Source organism: Microtus ochrogaster, chromosome 1 (genome assembly GCF_000317375.1).
Source record: "Microtus ochrogaster isolate Prairie Vole_2 chromosome 1, MicOch1.0, whole genome shotgun sequence".
In the NCBI taxonomy this organism is placed as follows: domain Eukaryota; kingdom Metazoa; phylum Chordata; class Mammalia; order Rodentia; family Cricetidae; genus Microtus; species Microtus ochrogaster.
In genome coordinates this window covers 93,518,382-93,532,408 of record NC_022009.1, presented here as the reverse complement: position 1 = coordinate 93,532,408, position 14,027 = coordinate 93,518,382, and the positions used below count along the sequence as shown (strand labels likewise).

Below are 14,027 nucleotides of genomic sequence, written 5' to 3'. Positions count from 1 at the left end.
TGTACGTATATTAAGCAATTAAAAAAAATTAAATTAAACCAAAAAACTGGTTTGCAGTCAAATGAGGAAGGTGCTGTCATCCCATTGTGAGCTGGCTCATACACATTTGATCACGTTGGACATGGCTGATTCAGATCATGAGTTATTCCCCGTAATTCTGATTACTGTACCAGATGCTCATTTCACCAAAGAACAGAAGAGTCCTGTAGCTTTGGTTAACATACCAAATACAAATAAAAGTTTTCATGACAAAGGTATCCTTAACCCAGCAGGAGAGCCAGAAGGAGCATCACATCCTTAACTAAGGGTGGGTCCTTCTTCCCTCCTTCCTTTCTTTCTGAGAGAGGATCCTACTAAGCAGCAGCTCAGGTGGTCCTTGAACTTGGAGGAGTCCTCCGGACCCTTGGATTTCATGTTATTGTAATTTAGGATTCCATTCCCCTGAACTGTACACACAATGCTTCCCCCATAACATTTCAAAATGCCTCTAGATGGCAATACTCTCCCTGCTGTGAGGTATCCTGATGCTTTAGTAACAATGACCCACACAGAAGAACAGAAAATTTCTCAAAGTTCTGCTTATGACTACATCTTGAAAGGTAAAGATATGAAAAGCAGCTGGGCTGTGGTGGCGCACGCCTTTAATCCCAGCACTAAAGAGGCAGAGGCAGGCGGATCTCTGAGTTCGAGGCCAGCCTGGTCTACAAGAACTAGTTCCAGAACAGGTTCCAAAGCTACAAAGAAACCCTGTCTCGAAAAAACCGAAAAAAAAAAAAAGATATGAAAACCAGAAAAATACATAGAATTAACCCAAATTACAAGAACCAAATTTTGGGGGTTATATTTTAAAAATAAAAAAAACATTTTTAAATTAAAAAAACCCTCAAAAATTTCTGTTAATCTATCCCCTATATTTTACTCAGCAGTCAGGAAGAGTTGTAACCACATCTCTAGAAATAAAGTAACATTCCTCAATCCCTGTTTTCTTTTTTCAAATGGTATGTTTTAGTATGCTGCCTGGGCTGTTCCCCAACATTTTAGCTTAAACAATACTACACTTGGATAAAGCCCATTGTTCTATTGTTTTACTTCGAGAAAACTCTACCACAGACCTAGAAGCAAAAGAAAGGATTGTTCTGGAGTTGAAGTCACTTCATTTCCTCTTCTGAATAAAGGATAAATCTATTTTCTTTGTAAAAATTTGTACAGGGTTTTCAACAGAACCCAAACATCTGAATGGACACAAGCCTTCTGCTAAGCTGATTATCTATCATGGGTCATTTTCAGCAATGGCTCATGAAGGACTTTCACTGTTTATCAAATCATTTCGGTATTAAGAAAAATTCCATCCCTAAAAAAAAAAAAACCAAAACAAAACCTAAAAACACAAGTAAAACTGATCATGGATTATGTATTTTGCTTAGTGTTGTTTTTTTTCCCTGTTTAACTCTGATAACATAAATCATGTTAGGATTGATGAGATGACTCAACAGATAAAAACACCTGTTGTCAAGCCCACTGACCTGAGTTCTAACCCCAGGACACTCACAGAGTGTCTGCAAGTTATCCTGATTCCATATCTGTGTCATGGCACACATGAATGCAAACATGAAGACACACAAAGTATGTTTTTAATAAAAGTTCTTAGAAGTTATATTAAAGCACCATTTGTCCTGATTACTGAATCTTGCCACTCTGCAATTCTGCACAGAGAAGCCTGCCTTGTGGGAAGGCCTGGTCTTCAGTGGTTCTCCAAAATAAGCAGAGCTTTGTGCTGATTAGGCAGCAGACTACTCAGAGGCTACAAAACATCCACATTTGTACTTCTCAGAAGCTTAGTGCTTCAAAAAATAACCAAGCCACTTGAATACTAATTAACATAAAGCATCTTGAATCCTGGGAAGTCATACATTTTTTTTCTGGGCCAGGCACAAGTGTTACTCAAAGAACAATTACTGATATAACAGACCTACATGGAAAGTGCAGGCTAGGGTCTCACCTGCAAACAGGATTAAGAAACAGACCTGTAATCTCAGGGCTCTCAAAAACAGGCAGAAAGATAAACTCAAGTTCAATTCCAGCCTGACCCTTAATAGTGAACTCCAGGCTACCAAGGGCTACATAGACCCTGCCTCAAAAGTCGGTGCCCTTACACACTCATCAACAACCCCCAACACCTTCATCACACACCAAGAAACAAAAACAAAAAGAAACATCTGCTAGGCTGTAGCGGGCAGCTACCTCCACCCTACACACATACCCCTTTCTGACTGACCCGCTGGCAGCTCCCCCCACCCTACACACCCCCCTTTTCTGATTGACCCTCCCGCAGCTACCTCCACCCTACACATCCCCTCTTTCTGACTGACCCTCCCGCAGCTACCTCCACCCTACACACCCCTTTCTGATTGACCCTACCCATTCTTCTGCATCACTCTGGGCCACCCCTTCTCTGGAAATTACCCCTTCCTACTGAGTAACCCAATTTCTCTGTGCCAACCATTCTGGTGTCACCTCACCCTTTGAGTGAACCCTAGTTTGGATAATCTCTTTCCCCAGGGTTACCCCTTTTCTGGAAGACTCCCCTCCCTTTCCACTGGATCAATCTTCCTCTGGTCACCTCTTCTCTGGATGGACCCACGCTCCTGATCTAGAAGATATTTCCCTTCCTTCCTCTGGACTGCTCCTTCTGGGACCACCCTGCTCCCTAAATGACTCTCTTTTCAGGGTTATCTGCTGTGTCGCTTGCTCTCTTCCCCTAGATAATCCCTCCCCTGGTCACCTCTGTGCATGATCCTTCCTCTAGGTGAACCACCTTTTCCCCGGGACACCCACCTCTGGACCACCCTGTGTCACCTCCTCCTTGGGTGACCTCTTTCTCTCCGGGTCACCCTTTCTGCAGTCACCCCTCACCCCGACCCGTCTCTGGGACGCGGAGGCCACGGGTGGCACCATACGCACCTTGCTCGCGCGGAATGCGCACCAGGCAGTCCACCATGCCCTTGTAGCGCGCCTCGGGGCTGATCTGCTTGGAGGATGCCTGCACCTGCAGCAGCAGCTTCACTCGCTCGATGGGGGCCACGGCTGTCTTCGACACAGCGGCCGCGACGCCGCCGGCCAGCAGGTCCTTCGCGAAGGACGCGGGGTCGAACAGCGCCTTCTTGGAAGAGGGCTTCTTGGAGTCGCTCGACATGCTGGACAGAAGACGGACAACCGATGGCCGCAGCGCCACACCGACACCCAAGCCACAGCGAAGAGGACCGGAAAACCGCTTCGGCTTTATCCTGGCGGGAAAGCGGTGCTAGGGATGCTGGGAGAACAGCGCATCCGGCACGGGCCTGAAGAGCTGCGCAGGCGCGCCCAACGGCCTTGCCGCCTGGCGTGGTGCACGTGACCCCAACACGTGTTTCCCAGTGCGCCTGCGCAGTGTGCAGCTGCTTGTCCGTGGCGTGGGGGGGCGGGGCGCACGGGGGCGGGGAACGCCCACTGAGTGCTCCTGATGGGCGGAAGGTCCTTCAACCTAACTATACCCCAAGATTAAGTGCATCTGATTCAGGAGCCACACTGCAGCCCGCTACTGCATCTGTGTAATGCCGGCAGGTGCAGGCACCCTTGGCTCCATAGCTAATGTGAGGCCAGCTGGGCTACGTGAGCCCCTGGCTTAAATAGACGTCACGGCCTGCTTTAGCCGGGACCATTAGTCCAGCTACCCTGGACATGGGATTTGCTGTTTTCTCCTCAGAAGTCAACATGTTCCGCTGCCTTATTTTATTTAAACTGAATTTGCTGTTGAATAGTGATTCTCGATTGAAACCGAACATTCAAGGGAGATAGGACAGTGGCGTTGGATTGTTCAAATTTTTGTGTTAAACTGGGCCCTAATTGTTAAATCAGTTTTTATGGAAAATCAATTCTCTTCGTAGTCCTGGCCGCCCAGGAACTAGCATGCAGACCAGGCTGGTCTTGAACTCAAAGAATTCTGCCTGCCTCTGTCTTCAGAGTGCTGGGATTTAAGGCGTGAGCTACCATGCGTGGGGCTCCCTTTGGGGAATTCTGTTTTGCAGGTTTAATAACCGGTGACTTTCTAAGACAGCAATTCACAAACTTTTTTTCCTCCACAAACCTTACTTTTAAAACTTGCTAAAGTCTATAGAAACCTTTTTTGTTGTTATTGTTGCTAAATATGCTGACAAGTACCATATTAAAGATCTTTAAAAATGTTAGCCGGGCGGTGGTGGTGCACGCCTTTAATTCCAGCACTCAGGAGTCAGAGGCAGGTGGATCTCTATAAGTTGGAGGCCAGCCTGGTCTACAAGAGCAAGTTCCAGGACAGGCACCAAAGCTACAGAGAAACCCTGTCTCCAAAAAACAAACAAAAATACACTTAATCAGTTAAAATAATGAGAAACCTATTGCAGAGTCATCAATAAATTTTGAATTATTATTGTATTTCGGTTTTCAAGACAGGGTTTCTTTGTGTTATCTTGGTTATTCTGGAACTTACTCTGTAGACCAGTCTGGCCTCAGATTAGAGATCTGCCTGCCTCTGCCTCCCAAATGCTGGGATTAAAGCCATGCCCCACCATGGCCCTTGAATTATTTTTTAAATTGTGAGCCAGTATCTTACTCTAACCTTGGCTGGCTTCCAATTTATGGCAAAATTCCCAGTTTAGCCTCTGGGCAGTAAGCCACCGTGTATAGCTAAAAGTATAGTTTTATTTATTTTTTTAAAGTCCCTTGGCAGTTTCATATATTTAGTGAATCTTAGTCGTTTTCACCCTGGTTATTTACATGAAATCATGGATTTGGCCTTGAGAGGAACGCCATAGGATTTTCTGGTTAGAGTCTACGGCTCCTGGGCTACCGTGTACCTTTCAGTTCCTGAGGTAGTCAAGCATTCCCTTAGGCAGTGAAGCATTCAGGCTGCTGTGTGATTCTGGGTTCCCTAGAAATTAGCGAAGCATATAGGGGCTTGGCAGGACAGTTGGTCTAGCAGGTTAACAATTTATTTTTTTAATTTTATTATTTTATTATGTATGCAGTGTTCTGCCTGCATATATATGCCTGCATGCCAAAAGAGGGCACAAGATCTCACTATAGATGGTTATGAACCACCATGTGGTTGCTGGGAATTGAACTAAGGACCTCTGGAAGAGCAGCCAGTGCTCTTAACTTCTGAGCCATGGGTTGACATTTAACTCATGGAGTTCACAGTTGGGTGACAATGTTGCTGGCTTTTCTCCCCAGGCAGCCTACATAGTACCTTCCTGCACTATGGAAGCTACCTACCAGGTAGGAAGTCTAAAAATACATTTTCTGAAATTATACACACACACACACACACACACATAATTATATATATTATTAAATCAGGTTTTATGGAAAAATCAGGTTTCTCTTTGCCACTCTAGTCATTCAGGGACTAGCATATCTATATCTATCAATTATATATACTATATATTAATTATTTTAACAATATAATTATATTATATACAAATGTAATTATATATAATAGTATTGTTTTATACTTTTGAAAATTTAATACTTGACAAAAGACAGTTGGACTAAACATTATCACTTTGGTTTTTGGGCAATATTGCACAGGCAACCCCTAGAAAATTCTTTCCATGTATCAGTAGGACAGAAGCTATGATGCTTAATTTTCTTCCATCTGGCTTTTTTTTTTTTTCATCAAATATACCAGACCTCACTATGGCAGCATATACATCTTCCTAATTGCTTTTTAAAGCTTTTTTGATGCTTTTCAGTAAATACAGAGTCTGCCTTACCTTTTATTTGGGACGACCTACCAAGAACCTTGAGATACCGCTCTAGGGCCGGATGAGTTTTAGCTGCTTTGAACACAGGAACCTAATTTCTCACTGGTATCTTAAGCACGCTATTACCTTTCTAATTTTGTATCTAGGCATTCAGGCCAGGATCACAGAGCAGGAATTTTGTTAACATTTTGATGTTTGCCTATGACGTCAGCTGGCAAGTTCTCCTGGTCCCATGCATTCCCATCCACGTCCTTTCCAGTGTGGCTCATCTGCGTGTGTCTTCAGTCTTTATGTTTAATAGGCTGTGTCTGGATTAACCTTCCTAAAGCAACCACTTTAATCATCACTCAGAGATTTTTTGCAGCTAATCTTATCAGTCACACTGATTTCAAAACCCTTTGTGAAGCCCACTGCTAATTCCAAAAGTGAGCAGCCCCCTTTTTATTTGCCAAGACCGGTAGTGAAAAGTTTCAGTCTCCTTTAAGTAATGAAGTGTCAACAAGAATGCTTGAAAAAGTTTAAGGGAGGCCTTCAACGACTCTCCAAGTAAGCCTGTATTTTAAGATCAGGATCTATCTCTGGCCCTAACGGACATGGTATCTCTGAAGACATAAAAACAAGTCTGCTGACATAAAAACAAGTCTGCTGCCTTCAGGGCCGTTTCCACTGTCCCACACTCCACGCTCATGCTTTGTGTGACAGCTGACAACAGTATTGCTTATTCCTTTCTGTATCCTCATCTGCACCCAGTGACAGAAGACCAACAGGAAAGGACTTCCTTAGAAATGTTACCTTTTGACACCGAGAGCACCTAGTCAAGTTCTCAGTCTAGACCTGAAACAGACTGGTTCATGACTTGTTCCACTGATCAAGGACAGAGTCTCAGGTTTACAGCTATAAAACTACTTGGGTGGGGGCTCTGTGCTGTTTACTCTTCTCTCTTCGAGAATCAGCACAGTTCTATCTTCTCACTTCAGCAAATCCTTCCCAGGCCACCACGTTTACCAGCTTCACCCCACAGCTTCTTACTTCCCCCTTGCTTCTCACATTCAGCCGAATACCTTATCATATTTGTGGTCTCCTCTGCCAGGGGAACACAAACTCTGTGAGGGCAGAAAGCCTTACTATTTTGTCCACTGCTGTTTCTGCAGTGTTTGGCAGTGTGTAGAAGTTCAGGAAGCATTTGTTGGGTAAGTAAGTGTAAGTAAAGGTAACACAAGGAGAGCAAGATGGTTCAGTGAGTTAGGGTAGCCACTGCCAAGCATGAAGCTCCATCCCTAGCACCCACAGAGTAGGAAGAGACAGTAAACTCTGCCATGGTGCTTGTGTGTGAGCACATGGACACATGCCTGTACACACACACACACCACACACACACACACACACACACACACACAAAATGCAGTCATTTTTAAAGACAGTTTATAATGCAAACGAACCTCCAAAACACTTTTATTTAAAACTCTGAATAATGTAGAAAAATAGCTTTAATTACATACAGAAATAAAACTCTTTAAAATTAAGTTAGTTCATAAGGTTTGGTTTTTAGGTTCAAGTTTTAGTAGCACTATTTTAAAAGATGTCCAAAATATACATCCTTATTGTCAACACAAGAGTAAGCAGTAGTTTCCCCAGGTCATTCCTGTCGTGTTGTGCGGTAGTGGACTTGACTCAGCTGTTTCCCTTGTTCTCAGGCAGAGGGCACTTAACGGTGGTAAGTAGTAGCTGCAGCTCACAGCTCATACTGTACAGTATGTGACAACCACAGTTTAAAGGACACACTTTAACACAGTGGTCAAAGCAGCCAAACCTTGTACACTGGTTTCACAGTTTTTTTTTCAATGTGTTGGAACTATTTAGACAGTGATTATTTCACAATTACCATTTTGTTAGGCACACATTGTCATCCACTGTCCCTTGGCACAAAAAGTGAAACACTTTGTACCCTCCTAGGTACAGTTCTCTGACATGACAGAGCCAAAAGAAAGCCAAGGATAGGGAGAAGAGGGAGAGAAAGGGCAAGAGTCTAAAATTTATTTGAGGCCAAGAAACACAGGACAGAAGTAATGAAGTCCTTGTATTTTGTTTGTGTGAGATAGAGCCTTGTTGTATAGCCCTGCCTGTCCTTGGATTTATTATATCCTCCTGCCTCAGCCTCCTGAACACTGGGATTAGAGGCATACAGCACCATGCCTGGCTGTGTCTGACTTTTGAGGAATGCTAGGTAGACACTATATCTCATGTTTTCTGGAACATCATTATTAGAATGTGAATGAAGCCTAACTCAGGAAGGTTTCTCTGAGAGCCCATCGCTATGAGATCTGCACTTGTCTCTCTGTCCCCTCCCTGTAACAGAGGCAGACAGGACTTGAATGCCAACAGTAAGACTGGCTGCACTTCAGGTGTGAGTCTGAACTATTCAGACAACTGGTCAGCTACGATTACCACCAACGTTCCCTGGAGATGAAAAAGAGGACAACATCTTATTTTTTGAAAATGCAATGCCTCTTCAACATGGACATTATAGTGTTCACGGGCCACACAGCAAATGGCCCATCTTTAAGATCTGTTATCTGCTTTCTGTTTTTACACCCCTTATAAAATAGTGTTCTTATGGTTATCTGACACCAAAAAAAAGCACCAACAGATGAAAATTTAACTGGGAAAAAAGTTCTCTATATTAAAATTTCAAGTTTTAGTTTGTTCTATTTGAAAATCTGAGGTGACCACAGCTATACTGAATATAATGATCAGTATTAGAAACAGCTTTGGGATTTAAGGGTCTATTCAGAAACTTAAAGCATTTAATAAATACGATCTTAGAAGTTCTGGGACACATACGTTGGCACACAGGCAGTCTGAGACAGAGGACAGCCTTAGCCAATTTGACTCTTGTTAAGAGGGGAGATAGTTCAAACTCTTTTTAACACCTCAAGATCCAAAATTTCCTTCTCTGCCTTGAAAGCTGAAATTAAAGCCCAGAAGTCACTGGTGATATAAACAGCCGGTGTCTGTCACCAATGCCTCAGTGAGAATCTCTTAACTGACAACAGAGGGGTAAAATTTTTTCTATAAGACCAAATGGCTCAGGGTGCACTGATACGCTTTGTAATTTCAGCTGGAACACTAATGTTTAAGGAGGGAAAATACAGGGATGAACTTTAGCTCGATTTCAGTTAGCTTCCTTCCAACATATGTAATCTTTGAAGGAGAAGCTACCCAGGACTGTAGTGTGTGGGGACTATTGAGTATGTGGGATGCCCACCAGGGTAGATGGTAATAATAAATGTAGTACTTACTATATTTTTCTTTTTTTCAATATATCGAATTCTCATGGCCAGTGAAATCAATGTCTAATCAGTCTTCTCTACTACTGAAGCTCAGGGAAACAGCTGTTGGTTAAAGTGCCCTCTCTTCCTTTGGGAAAACCCAATACAGACTGATGCTTAGCTCTAGGACAAAAACTAGTATTTTGTAAAAGAAGTTACCCTATGACACTGTTAAGCAGTTTGGTTCAGTGTTTTCAAAGGGATTTTATTTTCTAATTGTGTGCTTGTGTGTGTCTGTGTGTATGCACGGTGTGTGTGTGTGTGTGTGTGTGTGTGTGTGTGTGCGCGTGCGCGCGTGCTCACATGCATATCTGTGGAGGCCAAAGGATTCCCTGGAGTTACAGGTGGTTGTGAGCGGTCTGATGTGGGTGCTGGGAGCTGAACTTAGGGCTTTTCCAGTGAGGTACCTGCTCATGACTTCTGAATCATCTCTCCAGCCCTCTTCCGGTGTTTTTAGTATGATCTGCTAGAGGTGATATAAAATGTATGTGTACCAGAATGTATTTCAACGGAAGAAAAAAAAACTTATGGATTATTAAAAATGTAAAAATAAGTCTCCTAATCCAAAATAAAGCTTATCACAAAGAATAAAGAGAACTGAATAAATATAAATAAACCTTAACTTCCATCCTTCCCCTCTTCCTCTGCAGGAAGGGATGCACGAAAACACTGAGACGAAAGAGAAGGCTTTGATTTGCTCAGAAACCAGAACACAAATATTGCAAATTTAGATACTGACTAATACACACCATGAAAACAATGCATTTTTCTCAACTGGGATTTTAAAAACTCCCAATGCAGTAATAATGTTATTAGTACACAGATTCTCTGAGCCTGACAGGTGCAGGGCTCCTCACAACACAGAGCTCACCGACTAGAGAACCTCGTCATCTCTTCTATTTCATGATCCCTTCACCGTGTAAGTCAGCATTGGGTTTCAATCTAAAAAATGAGTTGAATATGATCCCCAAATAAACATCTATATTAATTTTTTATTAAAGAATTCACATTATTTAAAACTATTCAATAAATTAGCATGGTATACCAAAATGGCAATAAATTAGCAATCGTGTCTCCATACTCTGACCCAGGATCTGCTCGGAGTCTGACACACCAACCCGACAGCCCTGCCTCTCGACATTTAACAAGAGAAGTTCAATACTGAAAAGTGACTAAGCTGAGCCTTATCTTTATGTGTTGATTTCGGCCGTCCTGGTCCTGGCACTGTCGCATGGTCCATGTGTGTTGCTTTGTATCCTACAAACACAGCTACAATGTTAATCCAAAGAACAGTTTAAATGCCATCTCAACGGCAATTTCTGTGACTGAGTCGTGAAAACACACATACAGTTCCTGAGGTTTTGGGTGAAGGAAGAGCCTCCTGCAGAAAGGAAAAAACATGGTCATTTCAGAAATTAAAGGTGACAAAACCTTTTCCTTTTGTTTTCTTTCAGTTTCGGGAGAACCAATAATAGCTGAAAAAACAAAAGACAAACAAAATACCCACCACCACCACCACTAACACCAAAAGCTCATGAACCTTAGTCTACAGAAAATAGAATAGAGCTTGGTTTCTAAATAAATATGTCCTAATTAATGCTACTGTCCTAGAGTGTAAACCTCCTATTTAATCAATGCACATCACCATACCCCTCAGTACTGAATATTAAACCTGCTTATTATTACCATCTATGCAACACTTCCTGGGGAAGTATTAATCTTAAGCATGGTAGTCATGAATATTTTATTTCCACTTACATTTTTAAGTTGCTATTATTACTAATACATAAAAATGACAACTCATTTGCAGATAGAATTGGACTAACACTACATTTGTGTGTGTGCTCGAGTATTCATGTACATTATGTTGTGTATGTGTAGGCAAACGGACAGCTTTAGGCATTGGCTCTAGTCAAAAAAGGTGAAACAAACTCCATTGTCTACTGCTGCTAATCTCAAGCTTTCTGAGCTTTTCCTGCCTGCCTCCTACCTCCCCAGAGCAGCACTGGAGTTTCAGATTGTTCTTCTGTCTGGCTTTACATGGGCTCTGGGATTTGAACTTGGATCTTCATGTTTACAGGACAAGTGTTTTACCCACTGATTTATCTCCCCACTGTTGTGGTATAATCTTTTTGGACACTTTGAAGATTTGTCACTAGTATTGGTTTAATAAGTAACTGAACAGTCAATAGCTAGGCAAGATTTTGGGGGCAGAGAGGATGCTGGGAAGAAGGGAGGAGATGCGTGAAGAAGCCAGACAGATGCTGAATGAGTCAGACACAAAAAATGGGAGAGAGGTAAAAGCCATGTAATAGAATATAGATCAATAAAAATAATATAGATTAATTTAAGTTGTAATAACTAGTTAATAATAAGTCTAAGCTATTGGCTAAACTTTCATAATTAATAAGAAGTTTCTGTGTGGTTATTTGGGAGCTGGCAAGCAGCACAGAAAAATCTGCCTATACCTGACTGTCTGATTCTTCTATCCCTTGTTCCGAACGTGTACCTTCTATCCTTGTACTGGGTGTGTACCTACCTGGTATTACCTGTGGCTGTGTCCAGATGAATTATTGTAAACACAGCTCTGATGGTATTACACAATTACAATTCAGGCTGATGTTCTCAAACCTAGTGGACTGCCTATCACATCACAAGGGAGCTAAAAACCAGAATCCTACTCCCAGATCTGACTCACTGGGTTGGGGCACAGGTGCAGGACGCTCTGGACTCCACAACTGATTAGGTGGTTCTCATTTCCATGGACCAGTGGATAGGCATTGGTTTGGATCATTTGTAAAGTGCTTATCTTAGTTCTAGGTTTAGAACTACATGGTAGGTGTCTGACTATGGTCCTACTGAACCCTCCCCCACACTCACCCCACCACCCAGTAAGCCATAACTGGCGGGCTTTTCTTCTCATCGGTCCAGTTCTCAGGGGAGCATTCAAAGAGCACACCATGCTCTTTCACGGGGGTCAGAGACGACACCAAGTCTGCAGGCTCCGGACAATCTCCACCACGCAGCGCTCTCCTTCTCTGCAAGCCAACAGCAGTCATGAGTATTAACTATACTGACAGTGCAACTAGAAAATACCCGGGGCCGGGACTGTAGCTCAGGGGTGGGATTCTTTCTTAGCATGCACAGAGCCCTGACTTCAGTCCCCAGAGCAGAAAAACAAAATGGTTTCACCTAAGTCTCCAAGGATGGTGATGACGATGGCTGGCTCTGGTTCTAAATGTCTACAATGGTATTACTCTTCCTGCTCACCTGCAGAAAATTCCTATTCTTCAATTCTTGGTTTAAACATTATCTCCTAAGGGAGATTACAAGCTTTCCCGCTAGCAGAGAGCAAATATTATTTTCCCCTTCCCTCCACCCTGTCCTGTCTCTAAAGCAGGGTCTCACTACACAGCCCTGGCTGACCTTGCAGCACTCTTACTGTCTCTTATGCTATCACGTTGGTCTTTTAAGGTTTGTGTGTCTGTATATGTGCTCATGCCAGTGAGTGCCCACAGAGACCTGCTGTCCCTCTGTTAGAATCTGTGCTCTCCAAAGAGCCAGACAGCCCTCTCCGTCTTTGTTCCTGTCTGCTCACAAACTGCTTGACACGATCAGGGGAACCTGTACAGTAGCCTGCACCACTCAGCCCGACTCTGATTAAATTCCTCTCGACACCCACTCTGGATGTGCTATCGGCCACTTTGTTCAGCTCCTTCGCCAACGCAAACAAACACAAGCTTGTTTTCTTTCCTAGCACCTGGAATAGTGTTGGGTGCAGCGCAGATGCCTTAACAGTTAAGGCCAGTTTCTGTCACTAAATGTGACTGAACGGGTTGATCACATTGCCAGAGCACCCACCAGAATGCTAATATAGGAAGAAAGAGCCCAAGAAACGAAAGCAGGGAGGCCTCCCTGGTCAAACAAGACTCGTCCTGTTAATAACAGTTTCTGAGACCCTGAAAGCACGGAAGATGGAATTCTACTGTGGAATGGGCCCCGACATGTGATATAATCCTGCTGGATCACTTTATAGCTGGGGAAACAGGAAAGTCAGGGCTCCTTACTCTCAGCCCAGTGTTATTTTAAAGCCAAGTTTTTCACAAAATTGGTATGCTGCATACATCACATGTGCCTTCAGAGAGCTGCTCATGGACAGATGTTAGATCAGTTACAACTCCCTCTCCCTTGCTCTCCTACCGTCTTTGTTGGAAAAGATTTATTATTCATGAGTATATGTGTGCCCATGCAGTTACTGCATCATGTGTGCAGAGGCTGATGGAGTCCCGAGGGCGTCAGGTCCCTTGGAGCTGGAGTTACAGGTGGTTGTGAGTCGCCTGATGTGGTGCTGGAAACCAAGCCCCAGGACTTCACAAGAGCAGTAAGCGATCGTAACTGCTGAGCCACCTATCCAGTCCTTCTTCCTTTTTGTGAGACAGGGTCTTAGGTAGCCCAGGCTAGCCTCAGACTTACTATCAGGCTAGAGATGACTTCTGAATTTTTCATCCTCCATGGTGTTGGGATTACAGATGTGCACCACTGTATAGGTTTACTCAGAGTAGGAGATGGAACCCCGGGCATCCTGAATAGATAAGCACTGTGCCAGCTGAGCTGCAGGCCTGGTCATAAAGCTCTGAATATTTTTTTCCATAACGAGAGAGCAATACCAACTTTCCAGTCACCACAAGAATCCAATTGATCTATTAACTATATGTATATATATATATACTATGTATATATATATACATATAGTTACTACTTAATATTAACTATATTTAATAACTAGTATTAAATATTACTACTTAAGCATGGGGTGTGGGGCAGTGGTGGCATATGCCTTTTATCCCAGCACTTGGGAGGCAGAGGTAGGCGGATCTCTGTGAGTTCGAGACCAGTCTGGTCTACAAGAGCTAGTTCC

General features: G+C 43.2%; 2 protein-coding genes across 2 annotated transcripts in view; both read right to left on the bottom strand.

Moving 5' to 3' along the window:
- Nucleotides 1-3,283, bottom strand: part of Slc25a31 (solute carrier family 25 member 31) — a 14,304-nt gene extending 11,021 nt beyond the window's left edge. The window contains exon 1 of the mRNA XM_005343927.3: nt 2,962-3,283. Coding sequence (XP_005343984.1) covers nt 2,962-3,193 — 232 coding nt within the window. The 5' untranslated portion in view covers nt 3,194-3,283. The remainder of the gene's footprint in view (nt 1-2,961) is intronic.
- A 3,967-nt stretch (nt 3,284-7,250) lies between these two features.
- Intu (inturned planar cell polarity protein) overlaps nt 7,251-14,027 on the bottom strand; it is a 55,790-nt gene continuing 49,013 nt past the window's right edge. Inside the window, exons 15-16 of the mRNA XM_005343926.3 lie at nt 11,990-12,147; nt 7,251-10,490 (exon numbers count right to left, since the gene is read on the bottom strand). Coding sequence (XP_005343983.1) covers nt 10,379-10,490; nt 11,990-12,147 — 270 coding nt within the window. The 3' untranslated portion in view covers nt 7,251-10,378. The remainder of the gene's footprint in view (nt 10,491-11,989; nt 12,148-14,027) is intronic.